This window comes from Chrysemys picta, chromosome 5, assembly GCF_011386835.1.
Source record: "Chrysemys picta bellii isolate R12L10 chromosome 5, ASM1138683v2, whole genome shotgun sequence".
In the NCBI taxonomy this organism is placed as follows: domain Eukaryota; kingdom Metazoa; phylum Chordata; order Testudines; family Emydidae; genus Chrysemys; species Chrysemys picta.
Genome location: NC_088795.1, coordinates 117,757,994 through 117,778,893, shown reverse-complemented (window position 1 = coordinate 117,778,893; position 20,900 = coordinate 117,757,994). Strand labels below are relative to the sequence as shown.

At 41.3% G+C, this 20,900-nt stretch overlaps 1 protein-coding gene across 3 annotated transcripts in view; it reads right to left on the bottom strand.

The window, feature by feature from the left end:
• STK32B (serine/threonine kinase 32B) overlaps positions 1 to 20,900 on the bottom strand; it is a 321,652-nt gene that overhangs the window by 25,809 nt on the left and 274,943 nt on the right. For all 3 annotated transcript variants that reach the window (XM_042855471.2, XM_008170158.4, XM_065597090.1), the window contains 4 exons: positions 20,035 to 20,151; positions 18,618 to 18,743; positions 5,989 to 6,120; positions 5,140 to 5,204 (listed from right to left, as the gene is read on the bottom strand). In XM_042855471.2, the coding sequence (XP_042711405.1) occupies positions 5,140 to 5,204; positions 5,989 to 6,120; positions 18,618 to 18,743; positions 20,035 to 20,151 (440 nt within the window). The remainder of the gene's footprint in view (positions 1 to 5,139; positions 5,205 to 5,988; positions 6,121 to 18,617; positions 18,744 to 20,034; positions 20,152 to 20,900) is intronic.

Sequence of the window (20,900 nt, the reverse complement as noted above, 5' to 3'; positions counted from 1 at the left end):
TTGAATGGAATCCTGGGGCTCTTCTGACTCTACCCTCTTGATGTTCACCCTGCTCATAACACTCCCTCTACTTATCAGTTTCCAATCGCTTCCTTGCAGTGGAGATTATCTAGCCATCCGCAAAAGGTATATATGACATAGTGTGTGAATTCTATCTCTGCCAACTCTGATCTGCTAGATCCTAGCTATGCAAATACTGCAAAATGTAGTCAGTTGACAGTTATACTTTTGATAGAGAGTTATGACAGTTTACAGAGCCCATTCTTGAATCTCCAAGTCCAATTGACCTTCCTTTAACTATAGTCAAAAAGTTCCTTGTCGTACCACAAACTGAAAAATATAACACAATAAATACTGTATATTTTCTGCTGTGTGATATCTGATGCAGGATGAAAGGTACATAGTGAGAGAAAGTCAGGCAGTCTAGGGATATTCTCAGATGTTAGAGAAAACAACAACTGACTTGGTTTAGCCACAAAACGGAATTGATCTAGATTTTGGGGGGATTAAATTAAATTAAAGTGTTGCAGGGCTAGGGGAAAGGGATAGCTCAGTGGTTTGAGCATTGGCCTGCTAAACCCAGGGGTATGAGTTTAATCCTCAAGGGAGCCATTTGGGAATTTAGTTGGGGATTGGTCCTGCTTTGAGCAGGGGGTTGGACTAGATGACCTCCTGATTTCCCTTCCAGCCCTGATATTCTATGAATCCCTAACTGTACCATATTACCATAGAACCTACTGCTTGAGAAAAGATTACCTGATAAGAAAGCTCATTAAGCTTTTCACAGATATCTCTGTTCTGGGGACTTACCATCCTTTCACCTGAAAGCTGTGTGCTAAATTCTGACCTGATTTACACATGTTTCTGTGCTACTGAAGTAAATGAGGCAGAAGGTTTAAGTCACAGCAGAATTTGGCTTTTTATAGTGAAGGTTCATCTGAGGTAATAATCAAATATTTTCAAACAGATGAATTATAAAGGCAGTTCTGGTGTGTGCAAAGAAACAGTGATAGAAAAATGTATAGTCATGTAAGAAACAGTGGTGAGTTACCTATGTATGATGTAGCAGCACTTACAGCTGCAATTGAATATGAATTTGAATAAAGGTAGTAAGGGAAGGAATGAGAAGATAGAAAAAAATGATGAGGGAGGGATGGATGGAAGTGGTGATGATGGGTAACTACGGTAATAAGGTCACATAGTATCTGATATTGCACACATAGGAGCAGTTTTTGTCTGTCACGATCTGTGGATAATCACAAGAACTAGATTCAAACCAAGCAGGTTTGAAAGATCTGGGTCAGTACAACTGGCTGGAAATGCATTGTTTGGAAATCTCTGAAGAAAGTCATCTTGAGGACTATGCTGATTTACTCTCTCTGTGTTCTGTATGTCATTGCTTTGATTCTGTTCACACAAACTTTAATTCACTTTCTGTTTCAAAATCTGACCTTTGCTCACTGTTATCAACTTAATTTAACTTCCTTGTTCTTTGAAAAGTACATGAAGCCCTAATGCAATTCAGTGCTGAAAGTAAAACAAAACAATACTCTCAATTAACTTAGAACAATGTAGGGCCTGTTGCAGGCCTACATATGGGTCTCTCTCCTTTACACTGTCAAGCCAATCAACCAATGACTGAAACACATGATAATTTGACTGATGTGCAGATGTTCTCCAGGATTTTCCTTTTCTTGTAGTGAATTTACTCCTTTCACTGTTGTTTACACACCCATCTCACAGTCCATCTAACATTTAGTCTTTTCAGTCATTGTTTTTCATGATATGCAAGAATTAAAATAGCTACCATCTACGGGCTGATAAAAAAAATAAAGATTTTCAGTCTAATGAAATAAAGTCAAGTAAAAAGAAATTACTCATCACAAGTGAGCTCTCCAGTAGAATTTTGCAAATCATACATTCATAGATTAGATTATGAATCCAGAAGGCACCACTGTGATCATTTAGTCTGACCTGTGAATCAATTCCTGTTTGAATTAGACCACAGTTTTTAGGAAAACATGGAGAATCTACCACAACTCTTGGTAAGTTGTTCCAATGGTCAGTTACCCTCACAGTTAAAAATATGCACCATATTTCAAGTCTACATTTGTCTAATCTTTAACTTCCATTGGCTTTTGTTGGCTAGACTGAAGAGACATCTGCTATAAGATTTCTGTTCCCCAAGTAGGTACTTATAAACTGTGATCAAGTCACCCCTTAATCTTCTCTTTGTTATGCTAAAAACACTGAAATCCTTAAGTCTTTCAATATAAGGCATGTTTTCCAATCCCTTAATTGTTCTCCTGAATGTTCACCAATTCATCCATGTCTTCTTGAGTTGTGGACACCAGAAATGGACACAGGGCACCAGTGCCAAATGTAAAAGTAATATAACCTCCCTGCTTCTGCTTGATATTCCTGTTTATATATTCAATGATCACATTAGCTCTCTTGGCTGCAGCATCACACTGGGTGCTCATGTTCAGCTGATTTTCCATCAAGACCCCTGTGTCCTTTTCACAGTCACAGCTTCCCGGGAGAGAGTCCCCCATTCTACAAGTATGGCCTTTATTTTTTGTTCCTGTTGCAAACACTACTACATTTTGGGCTCCCCTAATGTATGATCCTGGAATACATACATTGGCTTCCACTCTGAGAATATGACTCCACACACACATACCCCTACCTACGTACCTTATTTAGAGACTAGGGACTGAAATCACAAGGAGACTTATTTGCCTAACTGCCAATTTATGTACCAAAATCCCAGAATCTGGCCCTACCAGGATTCACAAAACTTCTGTTCAGCTGCTGCAGAACCCTGTAAGTGCCTATACCTGCTCCGCACCTAAAGTTCTCTAGGCCCCCGTGATTCTGTCTCTGAGCATGTGCACTGAAGCCTCACTCTAGGCATCTGGACATCTAAGCCTGAAAGTGATGCACAAACCAGGCCTGCAGGGTAAGTGTGCTCAAAGCTCGCCCAATGGATCAGGTACCTGTAAACAAACTTACACAAAACAGCTGGGGGAAGGATCTCCCTCATAAAGTTTAGCCTAGTGGTTAGGGTACTCACCTGGGCTCTGGGAGACCCCCAATTTGAGGGGGAAAAGAATTTGAATATGGATCTACCACCTCTCAGGTGAGTGCCCTAACCACTGGACTATAGGATATATTCTGATGCAGGGATTCCTCAATTTCTCCTGTTGAAGCTGTTCCAAATAAATAATTTTTAAAGTACAGTCATTAGAACAGGGGGAGTGGATCCTGGGTCTCCTACCTCCGGAGTGACTGGTCTAACCACTAGGTGTGACAAAGTGGGGATTTTTTGTAATACTTTTATGAGACCTATGTGTACCTCAGTTTCCCCTTTATGCCACACTATTGCACAGTAGGACAGTTTGCTCTCCCAGCATCTAAGAGACATTGGTGTGAGTGTCACCTAACAGTCTGGGCCTTAGTCCCCATATCATTGGAGCAGTTGAGAAAACAATGGCAAACCCAATAGTCATTGATCCCTAGTATCAATGGGGATAGCTCAGTGGTTTGAGCATTGGCCTGCTAAACTCAGGGTTCTGAGTTCAATCCTTGAGGGGGCCACTTAGGGGTCTGGAGCAAAAATCAGTATTTGGTCCTGCTAGTGAAGGCAAGGGGCTGGAATTGATGACCTTTCAAGGTCCCTTCCAGCTCTATGAGATTGGTGTATTTCATTTATATTATTATTAACCAACAACCCAGAGAGATCTGGATTTCCCCACCTCTCAGCAAGGATGCTGCCCAACAGTTCCCAGCTGGAGAACAAAAGATTGGAGAAGTATGAGGTGGGGGATAAGAGTTGGCTGCTGGAAGGAGCTGGGGCTCTCCCCTGGAGTCTGACCAAGGAGGTCAGATGGAGAGACTGAGAGATCTTGAACAAAAGGAATCACTACAGCTTGCCTGGGCTCTGGGCTAACCAGAAATGGATTATACTTTAACCTTCAGTTCTACCTATGCCATGTTCCAGTTAATAAACCTGCCTGTTTTGACAATGCAGGTTGAACATCACTGCAAATGCTTGGTGAGGTGCATTAATCCATGAAAAATATACAAGCCTCTACCAGGAGTCTACCTCAGTTAGACTCGCTGAATGGAATTCATACTGTGAAGCAGGAGTGCTGAAGGCTCAGAGGTACAGTCCAAGGAGGCAGTGAAGCTGCATGGCTTACCCTGGAGGAAAAGTGAAACCCCTATGGGGTCTGGCACACTGAAGGGTTCCTCCTAGAGACTGTTCCAAAGCTGGGTGTGCTGCAGCGATCCTGGGGATCTGTGACACCAAGCTACAGAATCATCCTTGTCCTTACTCTCTCTCTGGCCTAATGACACTTTCAGATGAAACTACTGAAAACAGTGAGATCAGGGGAAAGGAAAATTTGGCCAAGGAGACTGGGGTAATCCACTTCTATTATGAAAATTGCCACTGGATCTTTAATGTCAATGCACAACAGACAGGTCCACAATTTCTATGGTTATATCCATCCAGTAAACTACATGGAATCCAATGTATTATTAGGACAAGTGAGGGTGTCTACCCTCTTGGGATTCAAACCTGTTTCCAGTAGTTCTAGCTAATGTTTAGACCACTAAGGCATGCCGGCTGGCTGTAAAGAGGTATCACTTTTCTCTGAATGTTGAGTTATGATGAAAAGAAGTAATGGAGTCTTGGTTTTGGAGCCCAAGTACACAAAGAATATCCACATCGGAACACTGCAGCTTACTTCATTAAAATTTCATGAGTTATCACCTCTTTTGGCTTTGTTCTACTTCTGAAAAAGCAGGTCCTTTGTATAATAGTCCTTTTGCTTAATTGTTACTGCTTCTCTGGAGACCACCAGTGACATTTACCTCTTCTTTCTATCACACATTCACTGTAAGCATTCTGCTTGTTTTCAGAAACGGAAGAATAACAACATTGCTACACCACAGACAGTACAGCAGGGAAATCAATGAAAGTCCAGCCTTTTATTTCACGTAAGGGCTTTTAACTCATGCTGGTGTGATCATTAATCATTTTTATTAAGACTTGGGGGGGAGGGAATCCTTCTCCTTTTGAAATTAATTTCAGCAGTGTATGTTAAACGGGCATTTAAGGAATGCACTTACTTTTCTCTGTTGAATATGATGAATTCTTTCCTCACAGTTTCCAAGCACTGCTGCAGGTGTACATTCTTTAAAAACAGCACAAATATGTTGATTATATATGACAGAAAATTGTACACAAAATCACAACAACAGGACCGGTGTTGAACAAAACAGCTTACAAATTAATATGAACAAGCGGCATTTTCCAGATTCTTCAAGTTGTATATATTGTGCTGTCTGAATGTTTTTAAAGGGAGATGTTCACCTTTAAAGAATTCTTCTTGAACATTTTAAAGTCTGATAGCTCTAAGAAGATTACAATGTGTGAGTGTTCAAAACCACTTGAAGCAGCAACAGCGTGTATAAAACATCATTGCATTGAAAATTTGAGCCTGGTAAATTATTACTTTTTATCTCCTTGAAAAGTTTAGGATTTTTATATAAAAGCCTTTAGATGTGGGATACATAAGTCAAGACTTGTAAAGAGGAGAAAAATATTTGAGACTTTCCTTAAAACTTTTATAAACATGCAGCTTGTGTGCTGCACATTGTCATTCTAAGTACCAGCTGCAGATAAGTACTCCTTATGACTTCTTCCACCCATGTGTGGGAAGTGCATTTGCCAATTGGCAGCAATTTTCTTACTTTAAAGGTGTATATTTTAGCATTTTAAATCTTGAAGTTGCTCAAATTATTTTCATGACTGAAATAAATCGTTGCTTTGTGCCTTGTTTTGGAGGTGTTTTGGGACTGCAGATTAACCAACATTAGGACCAAATCATTTTCAGAAATGCTTAAACTGAACTTGATTGATCAAATCCTTCAAAGAAAGGAAATGGATGCTGACTACACCCATAGTCCATGACTTACCAGTGAACAGCTTTCTTTTGCTCCATCTTTGGATTTGTTTTTTGCAAGTCGCTTTTTCTTTTTATGAAGGGGTTTGGACTCTAAAATCATTTCTTCTAGTTCAAATGTAGGGTCACAATTCAGTCTTCCTTTCTGTTACAAAAGGGTACAAAGTTATTTTTCAGAATACCATTATGTCTTTTGTTTGCTTGTTCAATATTAGTTCAATAGATATGAAAGCCAGAAGGGACCACGCATAGGGGCAAAATTCATTCCTGATGTAACTCAACAGAAGCCCAATATATTTGGCCTATTTTAAGCAAACCAGCGGTGAAACAGAAACTGTGACCTTCATTTCCAGTAATGAAGTTCAAAGTTTAAATGATGGAGTAAAACATACAATTGTAAAAAATTATAAATGGTTAGATTCTCTTCTTGCTTATACAAGAGTAAATCTGGAGTGACTCCAATGAATGCGGAGTTTTCTCCAATTTGTTAAAGTAACCACAGAAATGAGGCAAGGCCAGGAAGTGATTCAGAGGCATTGCTTGTGCAGCAAACATATACACTGATAGATTTTTCAAGCAGATGAATGTCAGTTTAACTACAGGACTCCCCGTTGTGATGCTGGGAATTGTGGCTAAAATCCTATGCTACGCCCTGAACACTTCATGAAGAGCGTTAATATTTTCCCCCCATACAGAAGATCTTTTAATTTGCTATAGAGAATGTGGTGCCAACACAGACTTAAATTCAGTATTGGGACCTGCTCCTGTTGCAATCAATGATGGGCCTTGTCTATGCTAGAAAGCGGTATCTATACTGGCAAACCCTCCTTATGGAGACACAGCTTCTACTGGCAAAAGAGTGCTTTTGTGGATATAGTTTATCCGAAGAAGTGGGCTGTAGCCCACGAAAGCTTATGCTCAAATAAATCTGTTAGTCTCTAAGGTGCCACAAGTACTCCTGTTCTTTTTATAGTTTAAACCAGTTCCCTGAACAAAATAAGTTTATCCTGTCAAAAGGACGTTTTTGCTGGTATAACTACACCTCTGCTAGGGATTTTGCTGGCACAGCTATGCTGGGAAAACATAGAAGGGTAGACCAGGCTACTGTTTTGACATTAGCTTCAACTGGAGTGCAATCAGCTTGTTTATGGCCTTTTCTCATAAATCAAGAGCACTAAATGGACTGACTTTTAGGAAGAGGGAATCTATTTCCATCCAGTGAAAGTGGCTCTGCTTGAACAAGGTACTTAAGCATGTGAGTAGTCCTACTGAAGCCAAATTGTTTAAAAACATACATATGCTTAACTACCTTACTGAAACAGGGCCAGTAGGAGCTGAGAGCCATTCTATTGCTACAACACAACACAAGCAGCACAGTAGCCAGTGAATAAATCAGCAAGAAAGATTAAGAGTAAAATTATAAATGGGTAGATTCTATTTTCAACTATAGGTGTAAAACTAGAGTGACTCCAGTGAAGTTACTACAGATTCGCACTACTGTAACTGAGTGGGAGACTTAATGCAGAATTTTCCTTCTGTGGGAAACTGAGATTTTGACATTATTTTCTGTTCTGAATTAGAACTAAAAGTCATAATATCAAAATTTTCACAAAATTAAACATTCTGAAAATTTGGTAATCAGAATTGACTAAATGGATTTTTTTTTTGACATTTTCAATAAAAATGAAATGATGTAACATGTCAAAACAAGTTTTTTTATTTTCCATTCTCCTGATCAGAAAATCAAAAATCTTAGTTCCTGGGGAAAATGCCAGATTCAACAGAATGATATTTTGCAAGGAGGAAAAAAAATGGTCAAAGAATCTCAACTAGCTCTAGTAGTCTGGTGGAATGGACAGTGTTGGTATTCAGGAACTAGTCAGTTTTAATCCTGGCTCTGCTACTCAGTAGCTGTTCATCCTTGAGAAAGTCACGTCATCTCTGTTTTGGTTTTCCCACATTTAAAATAGGGATAATTCTGACTATGCTCACCTCATAGAGGTGTGAAAGTTAATTAATGAATGTCTGTGCAGAGCTTTGAACATAAAAGTACTACATAAATGCTAAGTTGGAGTCATCCAGAGACTCAGATGTTGGAAGAAGCTTGTTCGGCATCAGGGCTTTAGAGCTGCATGCATGAACCTTCCATTGCACAGCTGTGGGAAGAAAAGGATGATGAAAGGGAGGAAAAATCCCAGCTTCTGGGCACTTTCAGTTTTGTAAACAACTGAAAATATGAAAGGATGTAAAAATAAACAAACTGATCCCAAAGGCCAACAGCAAAAAATCATTGATATAAACTTTAAAAAAAAAAAAAACCTGAAAAAAGTCACTGGTTATTTTTAAAAAACAACAACATCTGACTCTCTCTCTCTCTCTGGGAGCAGAATATTCTGTGTGCTAAACTGTTTCGTATACTGAAGTATAGGAATGCAGAAAATACCTTAAGTGTCCTGTCCTGTCTATGACTTTTTAGTTAGCTCTGTTGACAATCATGTTGACATGAGGATTAACAAGCCATTTCAAATCTGACAGGCCTTCTTTACCATACAAATTGGAACAAACTGATCATTTTAAGCTGACCTAACAAATGTGGGTCAAAAATGGCTTTGCATGTTCCCAAGCATTGTGTACCTAAGAACTGTTTGAGCCCATGAAGTTTTTAAAGGTTGCAGCTCTTGGCTGAACAGATCCTTACCTCCTAGTTCATGTGCTGATTTACTTAACCAGACAAGGTAAAATAGTCATTTAGTGATTCTTTTGGAGAAGTTACAAACTGGATTCTCTCATGAAAAACCAACCTTCCACACAAACTTCCTCATGGATAGACTTTACAAAAACTAGACAAGCCATTTACAACACAAACTTTGCTTCTCTACAAAAGAAAAAGGACACTAAACTGTCTAAACTGCTACATGTCACAAGGAGCCACAACAGTAGCTCCCTTACCCCACCCAACAATATTGTTAATCTTTCCAGCTATTCTCTTAGCCTGGCAGAAGAATCTGTCCTATCTCGGGGCCTTTCCTTTTGTCCTTCCAGACCCACGAACATGATACAGTTCTGCGGTGACCTAGAATCCTAATTTCGCCGTCTCCGACTCAAAGAATACTTCCAGCACACCTCTGAACAACATACTAACCCACAGAATCCTTCCTACCAACACTACAAAAGAAGGATTTTGCATGGACTCCTTCTGAAGGTCGAAACAACAGATTGGACTTCTGCATAGAGTGCTTCCATCAACGTGCACGGGCTGAAATTGTGGAAAAGCAGCATCACTTGCCCCATAACCTAAGCCGAGCTGAACACAACGCCATCAACAGCCTCAGGAACAACTCTGACATCATAATCAAAAAGCCTGACAAAGGAGGTGCTGTCGTCATCATGAATAAGTTGGAATATGAACAAGAGGCTGCTAGGCAGCTCTCTAACTCCACATTCTACAAGCCATTATCCTCTGATCCCACTGATGATTACCAAAAGAAACCACACCATCTGCTCAAGAAACTCCCGGAGAAAGCACAGGAACAGATCTGTACAGACACATGCCTAGAACCCCGACCAGGTGTATTCTATTTGCTACCCAAGATCCATAAACCTGGAAATCCTGGATGCCCCATCATCTCAAGCATTGGCACCTTAATAGCAGGATTGTCTGGCTATGTGGACTCTCTCCTCAGGCCCTACGCTACCAGCACTCCCAGCTATCTTCGAGACACCACTGACTTCCTGAGGAAACTACAATCCATCGGTGATCTTCCAGAAAACACCATCCTGGCCACTATGGATGTAGAATCCCTCTACTCCAACATTCCACACAAAGATGAACTACAAGCCATCAGGAATAGCATCCCCGATACCATCACGGCAAACCTGGTGACTGAACTTTGTCCTCACCCACAACTATTTCACATTTGGGGACAATGTATACCTTCAAGTCAGTGGCACTGCTATGGGTACCCGCATGGCCCCACAGTATGCCAACATCTTTATGGCTGACTTAGAACAACACTTCCTTAGCTCTCGTTCCCCAACGCCCCTACTCTACTTGCGCTACATTGATGATATCTTTATCATCTGGACCCATGGAAAAGAAGCCCTCGATGAATTCCATCATGATTTTAACAATTTCCATCCCACCATCAACCTCAGCCTAGACCAATCCACACAAGCGGTCCATTTCCTAGACACTACTGTGCTAATAAGCGATGGTCACATAAACATCAACCTATACCGGAAACCCACTGACTGCTATACTTACCTACATGCCTCCAGCTTCCATCCAGGACACACCACACGATCCATTGTCTACAGCCAAGCTCTAAGATGCAACCGCATTTGCTCCAATCCCTCAGACAGAGATAAACACCTACAAGATCTCTATCCAGCATTCTTAAAACTACAATACCCACCTGCTGAAGTGAATAAACAGATTGACAGAGCCAGAAGAGTACCCAGAAGCCACCTACTAGAGGACAGGCCCAACAAAGAAAATAACAGAACGCCACTAGCCGTCACCTTCAGCCCCCCAACTGAAACCTCTCCAGCGCATCATCAAAGATCTACAACCTATCCTGAAAGATGATCCCTCACTCTCACAGATCTTGGGAGACAGACCAGTCCTCGCTTACAGACAGCCTCCCAACCTTAAACAAATACTCACCAGCAACCGCACACCATACAACAAAAACACTAACCCAGGAACCTATCCTTGCAACAAAGCCTGATGCCAGCTCTGTCCACATATCTATTCAAGTGACACCATCATAGGACCTAACCACATCAGCCACACCATCAGGGGCTCGTTCACCTGCACATCTACCAACATGATATATGCCATCATGTGCCAGCAATGCCCCTCTGCCATGGACATTGGCCAAACTGGACAGTCTCTACGCAAAAAAATAAATGGACACAAATCTGACATCAGGAATCATAACATTCAAAAACCAGTGGGAGAACACTTCAACCTCTCTAATCACTCAGTGATAGACTTGAAGGTGTCAGTTTTGCAACAAAAAAACTTCAAAAACAGACTCCAAAGAGAGACTGCTGAACTCGAATTAATATGCAAATTAGACACAATTAACTTAGGTCTAAACAGAGACTGGGAATGGTTGGGTCATTACACAAATTGAAATTTTTTTCCCCCATGTTAAGTTCTCCTCACACCTTCTATGGGTCATCTCGATTATCACTTCAAAGTTTTTTCTTCTGCTGCTACTGATAGCTCATCTCAATCAGGGCTGGCTCCAGGCACCAGCCCACCAAGCTTGTGCTTGGGGCGGCACCTGGAGGGGGGCGGCGCAGCGCTCCTGCCCCCGGGGAGAGCGGGGCCATGGCCGGGCTCGCCACCCTCCCCCCAGCGCTCTGGCCGCCTTTCCCCCCGGCGCCCTCCCCCCGGCCGCCCTCTCGCCGCCCTGCCCCCTGCGCTCTGGCCGCCGGGGGGAGAGCGGAGCCCCCGCCGGGGGGAGAGCGGAGCCCCCGCCGGGGCTCGCCGCCCTCCCTCCGGGGCTCCGGCCGCCCCCCCCCCATGGGGGGGGGGCGGCCGGCGGCTTTTTTGCCTGGGGCGGCAAAAAAGCCAGAGCCGGCCCTGATCTCAATTGATTGGCCTCTTACAATTGGTATGCGTACTTCCACCTTTTCATGTTCTCTGTATGTATAAGTATCTTCTGTCTGTGTGTTCCACTCTGTGCATCTGAAGAAGTGAGCTGTAACCCACGAAAGCTTATGCTGAAATAAATTGGTTAGTCTCTAAGGTGCCACCAGTACACCTGTTCTTTTTTTGGAGAAGTGTGTGTGTGTGTGTGTGTGTGTATGTGCACGCGGACATACAGACATTGCTTAAGAGCAGACTTGAATCACAGAAACAAAAGAGATGTAAACTCTTTAATTACATTACTGTGGATTTTAGTAAGAATTCATAGACTTAATTCAAAGAACTCATGTAGATCTAGTTAACTAACAGCTGTTCCTTTCTAGCATCTCAAGGACTGACTGACACCTTCTTGTGACAATGAAGAGCTCCTCTTCCTTCTCAGGCTTGTTTATACTTGCCTGTTTATATATATTGTTAAAGTCCCGGTAATGTTTGGGTGTGGAATCCTCACATTACCTATGAAAAGCCTGATTTTCCAGAGTGCTCAGCACCCAGCAGATCCCATTGTGAACAATGACAAAATGACACATTCTTCAACAATTTTGTTTTGCCTTTTTTGTCCAGCTTAGTTTCTAGCACCACTGAGTAAATTGTCTCCTTTTCTCCACATTTCACTTGCGTATTTGAAAATGAGTTCTGCACCCCCAGTCTGAATTTTTGGTGCACATGCAAGATCTAAAGTCATTTGATCATCTCAAGGGGAGAATAAACAAACAAGGTGTCAGCTAGTGCCATTCACACACAATGCCTTTTCCGCTGCTGACACTGTCCTGAGGTCTGAATCGCAGGAGAGAAAGTTCACAGGAGGCCCAGATTATGCATAAAGCAAACCTTATCTGGGGTTTAGGTTTAGTTATAGATTCCCTTTTCTCTCTCTCTAAGTGTCAGGGCCATAAAGTGGTCTGTAGGATCTAGTGGTGAGAGCCAGGAGAAGAGTCAGGGCTGGGGCCACCCCAAGGGTCAAAGCCAGCATCAACAATGAGGGTAAGGGTGAGGAAACAGGAACAAGGCAAGTTAGCAGGAACCAGGACTTGCTCTCAGAGGTAATCTAGGTAATCACAAGCCTAGCAACTAGGTGCTCAGACAAGGGATCAGACAGAAAGAGGAAGCTTTATACTCAGTGGTGTCCAGTCAGCAGTCTGTGGTTAATCATCTGATCCCACTGGGTCAGCAGGTGTAGCTTTTGGTGGTGGGGTATTAGCATTAGTTCCCTCATCAGCCCTAGTAGCTTGGTTCTATGTCCTCATTTCTAGAGTCTGTGAGCACCTGAAAATCTATAATTTATTTATTCTGAAAACACCGCTGTGAGGTAGGGAAATGCTCTTATTCCCATTTTATAGCTGGAGAACTGGGGGACATGCAGGAAGTCAGTGGCAGAACTGGGAATTGAACCCACATCTCTGGCTAGCATCCTAACCACTAGAGTATCCTTCTTCTATGCTTTTCCCCGGTGCAACCAGACCACCACCAGTCAGGTCTCTGGCCCTATTCTCATCATGCACTTTGTGAAAGATGTGAACAAATTGGAAAAAGTCCAGAGGAGAGCAACAAAAATGATTAACGGTCTGCAAATCATGATCTACATGGAAAGATTGAAAACACTGGGTTTATTTAGTCTGGAGAAGAGAAGACTCAGGGGAGACATGATAACAAGTACATAAAAGGCTGTTATAAACTAAAGAAAAGGGCGATAAATTGTTCTCCTTATCATCTGAGGACAGGACAAGAAGTGATGGGCTTAAATTGCAGCAATGGAGATTCAGGGTGGACATTAGGGCAAACTTCCTGTCAGGGTAGTTAAGCACTGGAACAAATTACCTAGGAAGGTTGTGGAATCTTCATCACTGGAAGTTTTTAAGAGCAGTTTAGACAAACACCTGCCAAGGATGTTCTAGATAATACTTAGCCCTGCCTCTGTGCAGGGGATTGGACTAGATGACCTATTGAGGTCCTTTCCAGACCTAGAATCCTATGATTCTGTGGTGGAAGACCCCTCCTCCCCCCACGCCAACAGACACTAAAAGACCTCTATGCCCAACACCTCACAGATCCATTGATATAGCTGTTTGTGTCCCCAGACGCAAGGGTTAATTTTCTAGGCCAGTTTATTATCCTCCTTCCTACTATGTTCTTTGTTATTTAATTGTTAGTATGATGTGAGTATGGCATACCTACATCTTAAGATACCCTCAAAATATATTTAGCTCAAATATAAGTTCTGCTGGAGTCTGTAGCAATCACTATGTTGCTGTTTTTTATGGATGCCTCTAGATTAGAGCACTTTATAAATAAAATGCATTCTCATTTTTTTCAAACACCACTTTCTTTTTCAGCGGATATAGTTTAGAGACTTGTTCCAGCATTTGAGAAATTTTCTCTCTGTAATTTTGAAGGCTATGGAAAATGAAAATTACATTTAAATCACCTTCTTGACTGATTCCTCCAACATTCAATACTAAACAAAGAAAATGTCTAAGAGAAATACAGGGATTGACACTGCCAACAGATGACTAGAAAGAAGCCCACATGATGGTGAAAAAACAACAGTATAGCCTCTTCTAACATAATGCTTTCAAAACAGGAAGACCAAATATATATAGCGTGAAATTTCAGGGCCCCCCCTGCCTCCACCATGGGCCTTGTAGGAACAAAATCAATTTGTATCTGGAAAGTGGCAAGAGTATTGTGGACATGTACATGGGAGTGCTGAGTAAAAGCACCCAGAGTAAAGTAACACTCTACCCTAATAATAAATAGCGCCCCCCCCACATCAAAACACCCACAATCCTCAACCCATCACCAAAAGCCTGGAAAACAAGACGAGCTTTGTAGTGTGCCCCAAAAGTTAGCTAAGCTGGGTTCTGCCAGAGTCATTGGGAGGATAGGGTAAGGGGAGCAAATTCAAGGGAAAACACCTTTCCATCAGTCCAGTCCTCTAGTCTTCAGTCAGACAAGATGGAGACATAAAGTAGGGTGGTGTTAACACAAAGGCACTGAGACACCTATTTCTTCACTAGTCTTCCTAATGACCTCATACACATGGTCAACAGAGTGGAGCGAACCCTGCTATATAAGCAACTAGCCTGAAGCCTCTGGCAAAGCTTTTAATTGAATCTTTAACTAGGTCTGAGAGTACCTGCGTGCAGTTTTACTTCTCGCTTCCTTTAATTGGAGAAGTGTATTTCATTATATTCCCTTGTAACTAATGCGGAAGGGCGTTCTTTTAACCCCTAAACCTAGACTTGGAGTTTCAATTTTGAACTAGTTTTCGCTGTTATCTGAATTAGTTACATCTGGTATAATGGTTCTCCCCCCCAGTGTGCCTCTGTAAATTGAAGAATCTTTTTTCTAAGAGTAGCTCCAAATGCCAATGAGAGTTGGTGTTTCAGCTAGGGAAATTGTTTTACTTTTAGTAGGGGAGGATTATGATTTTTTCCCCTTTAAAAATGTTTTGACTTTTGATGGACGGGAATTTTTTTTATCCCTCAATGGGAAGTCCATATTCAGACAATGTTAGCATTGGAATAATTTTGCATCTAGATGTCTATGATATTGCTTTCTTTTTGGATCTGATCAGAAAAAACAGGTACAGTGTATGTATGCAATGCCTGCTAGACATAGACAAACCAAACAGACCAAACCAAAATACAATAGGGTAATGCACCTTTAGATATGTTTTTAATGGCCGACACATCAGTGTTTCCAAATAAGATAGAAATAGTAAACAGGAGTCTCTCTTGTTTCACAGTCAGCATCACCTTCTCTGTAATCAACTACAATTATGGAGGCGATTCAGTTGTCTGAGAAACAGTACCAAACAATTAGCTTCTACATCTGCCTCTCAAATTACTTTTAAATAACTTTTTGCCGCAACCAAAGGTTTGGAAACTTGTTTCAACTGTCTTGAAAACAAGACAGATAAGGTGCCCTTAAAAAGAACTGAATTAGGGAGGACCCCCCCCCAGCCCCAAAACCCAGAATCTGCCAAAAATATATTAAACAAGTTAAAGAGAAGTAAAGAACTGTGGAAAATAAAAAAGAACTAGGGATGAAATTTTCAAACCTAGGTGCGTGAAATTTTTAGGCACCTAAAGTGTTTTGGTGCAAAATTTTGGCCCTGATTCTGTCAATATGCTCATGAGTAATTTTGAGTTCCATGGGACTATTCACATCAGCAAAGTTATTCATATGCATAAGTATTTGCAAGATTGCAGCCTTATTTAGTGTCTTAATGGGGACACTGGGGCAGATCTCCAGCTGATGTAATTTGTCACTGTTCCACCGAAGTCATAAGCTATACATTTTGTTCATCAAAATTACATCTCCCTGACAAGAAAATGATTACAATTTAACAATTAGATTAAGCTAAATATTGTTATCTGCCCAAATGATAAATACGATATCTATGAGGATGATTCTGAAGATAATTTATGTAAGATTTTGGTATCTCATTTTGTAATTTCTAACTTTAGGTTGCAGTAACAATAATCATTATGTCAGAATAAGAAAGGGCAATTGAACTTTGAGGTGTCCTGGATGGTATGTTACTCGTCCTATTTGAATCCCAAAACGATTTAGATTCTTTTTAATCTCAAAAATTCTGGATTTCATCTTTTTTCACATTATGACTGGAAGTGGCTACTTGCAATCAGTGCATCATTTTAGCAACTGTGATTAAATAGAGGTATGTATTTTGGATTTATAAATAGAAGGTAAAAAAAAGCATTTGATTTGCTTTTGTATTAGCATGTACCTGTGAAGATGATCACATCTGTGGTAGTGCATGCTATTAAGGTCAGATAGCATGCATCTGACCCCCTCAAAATTTACTATAAGCTTTTTTACTGGTCCCAATTCCACCCTCATGTAAGCCAATGGACTTGTGCTGCTCACACTAGGGCTAAATTTGACTCCGTGACTTAAAAGTAAGCACTGGTTTAAGAGAACATTATTTGCAGCATTGAAAATATAAGGAATGGAGGTAATCTTTAGGTTTTCAGTAGTTGAGCTGAACTTCTTGTCAAAAGAATTCGCTCCTGGTATGAAGGACTGGTGCAAGACAAACCCTGCACAGAGACTGCATGAGGTTGGGGAGAGGGACCAGCTGAATGGCTGGAAGGGGTGCCTGTACTCTCCTTGTGTGTCACACACATGGCTTCTGTGCTTGCCCTGAAGAGTCCGCTTTGGGAGTGAGCCAGGGAGGATCTAGGTGTTGGTCAGGGGAGGGTCCATGGATCCAGTACTTTGCACAACTGGTGTGGAGTGACTATGGCCATTACCCCAGTCCCTAGGCTGGAGCAGAAGCTGTGGGTAGGAGGGAAGGTGTCCTGCACCCTGGCCTGGTTTGGTGAGGATGGAACTCACCTTCCAACTCTTTTCTGCTGTACCCATATGGAGTCAAAATGTTCTGGCTCTGTGTGCGTGTTGCTAGCGTGAATTTCATCCATCATTTCCTAAAACAGGTTAGATGGGCTGTTTTTCTCCCACCCCTTCTCAATTTGCTTGCCAGTGCTCTTTCAGCTACAACGGTGATGCTCTTTTAAGCTCATTGCTAGAAGCTGTGCAATGCCCAGGCACTGTACACTTTTGCTGAAAGGATGAGGTGTGTGGCTTCCTGTAATAACTCTGGATCAGATGCCAGGAAGTACAGCTAGCACCTCTCCCTAAAGAGACCAAGAACATATTCTCTGCAATTCACCTAACTTCATTTGCCTGATTAACCAATACCATCTCTACCTGAAGTACTGTATGGCTTGATCATGCTCCCTTCGAAGTTAGTGGGAGCTTTCATGTTAGTGGGAGCTGGCCCATGTTTTTCAGGTTTGAAAAAAACCTGAACCAACCCCAAATCTGTGACAAGTGTATCATTTTGGGGAGATTTTCGCAAGAGCTTTTATGATGGAATGAAGCCTGAGAAGCATTTAATCAAATCATTTCTTACTTTTTATTCATTTTCTCACATGCCTTCATTCAGTAAATCATTTTTAAGAACAGAATCCAACTCTTCAAAAGTGGAAAATTGTCTTCTAGAAAATAAACCACTTATAGAAAGGTAGGACTGGAAGGGACCTTGAGAGGTCATCTAGTCCAGTCCCCCTATTCTTCAGGAATAGAATATTTTCATACCAGAGGATATTATAAGAAGCAAAGCCCCTGATGTTGCAAGAACTTATGCACATGTGTAGCATTAAGCATGTGAGCAGTCCCCTTACTTCAATCAAACTGCTCATGTGTTTAAAGTTAAGTACATGTGTGTTTGAGGTATCAGACCTAAAATTGGCTACCCTATGTTCTGACCGAGTGCCATTTTTATTTGAAAGAAAATATAAAGTGAACTAAGTTTAATTATTTTTTGTCACAGAAGGGACCACCAGACCTCCTATACATCACAGGGCACCGACATCACCCAGCACTCACACACTAAACCCAACAACTTCACTTAGATCCACAGCCCACAGGAGACTAAACTATTGTGTGCCATAGACAGAGAACAGGAGGGACCAAGGTGTACCACTGCCTGAGGTACCTGTAATGGCTGGCAGAAAAATGATTAACTGAGATATACCCAGATAATCCTGTCAAGTGAACCACATCCACACACTGCAGAGGAAGGAAAAAGCCCCAAAGTCACTGCCAATCTGACTTGGGGGAAAATTCCTTCCTGAACCTACATAGTGATCAGTTTGACCTAGAGCATGTGAGCAAGAACCAGCCAGCCAAGCACCTGAGAGGGAGAATGCTCAGTGCCACCTCACAGCACAGGCCCACACCAACCATTGTCCAATAATCTAATGCAAATTTTGCTCTCTGTTATGGTAGGGTGAATGAGAGCAGAATTTAATTTAGTGTGTGCATCAGGAGGAAAACACTGAAACATCCTTGGAGAAATAAATGCAAATGTCTATTAGTAAACAGTTAAAATGACAGCAATAATTGGATAGGGGATTTACAAATTTAGTTCAACTAAACTATTGACTCACATTAGGAACAAAGCCTGGTGTCACAGCTTTCTCCAGGACAGCATCCCAGTTGATATCAGCTAAGTACGGAGAGCTCTGAATGTCTGCAAGACTTGAAAGGCGGCACTCAGGGTCCTTAGTGAGGAGCTGTGATCGAAACAATGCATTTTCTAAGACACTGTATGCCATAAAGATTTCAAGAAGGGTAAATGCATCTTACTAATGTGGATAATAGGATTTTTAATTAGGAACCATCTCATACTTCTTACAAGTCCCAATATTTTTAAAAAATTAACTCAGTTGGTGATCTGAATACATTTCCCAGACCTGCAGAAGAGCTCTGTGTAGCTCGAAAGCTTGTCTCTCTCACCAAAAGAAATTGGTCCAGTATAAGATATTACCCCACCCAGCTTGTCTCTCTAATATCCTCAGACCAACATGGCTACAACAACACTGCATATAACATTAACGTAATGTAATTACCATCTGAGGGCTGTTCAGTGAACTATAGAATATGAAATGAATTAGTAGCACTAGTCCATTTACTAGTGGACAAGAGTCCAAGTGATGAAAAAAAAACTTCCCATCATAATTTGGACTACTTGCCATCTTACATGTATTCTTTCAGTTCATTATAATATGGTTTTGCAGTGAGCTCCCTGACAATCAGGTGGAAAGCAAGTTTCAGTGCCATGGGACTTGTATATGGAGATATACCTATCTCATAGAACTAGAAGGGACCCTGAAAGGTTATCAAGTCCAGCCCCCTGCTGCCTTCACTAGCAGGACCAAGTACTGGTTTTGCCCCAGATCCCTAAGTGGCCCCCTCAAGGATTGAACTCACAACCTTGGCTTTAGCAGACCAATGCTCAAACCACTGAGCTATCCCTCCCCCTTCACGGAGAATGTCCAGCCTATGGCTTCTGGTCACTTATAGCGAGGAGGCTCCAGCCTGAGAACCTTTGCTGCTGCAATTATGGGAGAACAGCACAAGAGAGGCAGTTCTTAGGTTTCTAGGTAACTTTGCTGGCAATCTCAGCAGAGATGCAAAGGATTGAATGGGAATGGAGAATGTGGTGTCCCCAAACTAGGGCTGAGGCAAGAACAGGGCAACACAGGAGGTGCCACTGCTGGATCTGTGGAAAATAGACATCCTTGGTCTCTAGGACTGTTTCAGGAACACTCAAATTCCTTATAAAAATAATTTAAAAGATAAATTGAACTTTTTTCAGACCAGTATGATAACAATAATAAACCAACTTCATAGGAGACAATGCTGCACCTCTGCTGTTCAGGAAAGGCCAAGGAAAGGCACCTTTCCCTCTATCCATGAGATTAAAACAACCTGATACTTGTATGAGCTGTATCTTGCTTCTATGATATTCACTGGATTATTTGGGGGAGGAGGCGAGTGCAAATAGCGCTTGTGCTGTCTTACCTTTTTCAGTAATGCGATCATGCCCTTGCACCATGTGGATGAGTAATGAACTCTTTCTATCTTGAACATGTTTAGGATCTCATCAATTGGAGTGGCTGAATGAATTTCGTATGGCCTCTGTGGTAAAGTTAAAATAATATTAATGTAAAATCAATAAGGAAGGTTATAAACAGAGCATACAAAATCTTGGTAATCCTGACCTCAGTATTGCTTACACTGGAAAACAGTGTTTCTCTAAACATACAAGACTTACAATATCTTAATGACAAACCCTTCTCATATGGATTGCGTGTGCATTTCTTTGGTACTAATGAATTTAAATACACAGTAATTTTATATATATTTTTTTAGTTTTTATTTTGTAATATTTATAGGAGTGGGAAAGCTTTCAAGGTCAGTTCAAATTAGATTTCTGAATATTTTTGTCTCTGGAGCCATCTGTGTGATGTGTAGGTTATTTTATTATTAATTATTATTATTATTATTTATTATTACAAATGAGCCTGGAGGCCACAACAGAGATCAGGGCACCATTGTGCTTGGTGCTGTATTTACACTTAGTAATAGGTAGTCCCTACCCCCAAAAGTTTACAATCTAAGCAGAGAAGACAAAGAAAGGAAGAATCATCATCTTCATTTTACAACTGAGCAATGGCGACAGAGAGATTAAATGACTTGCTAAAGATAACATGAGAAATCGGTGTCAGAGCAAAAATATAAAAGCAGATCCTCTATATCCCAGACCAGTCCAGGGCCTTAATCTCAAGGCCATCCATATTCTCCATACCCTAGTAGGTAAGTGGTGAATTTAAGCTTGTTTGTTTAGTCAGCTACTGGGCATGTTTGCAGTCATGCTTCCCTCTGCA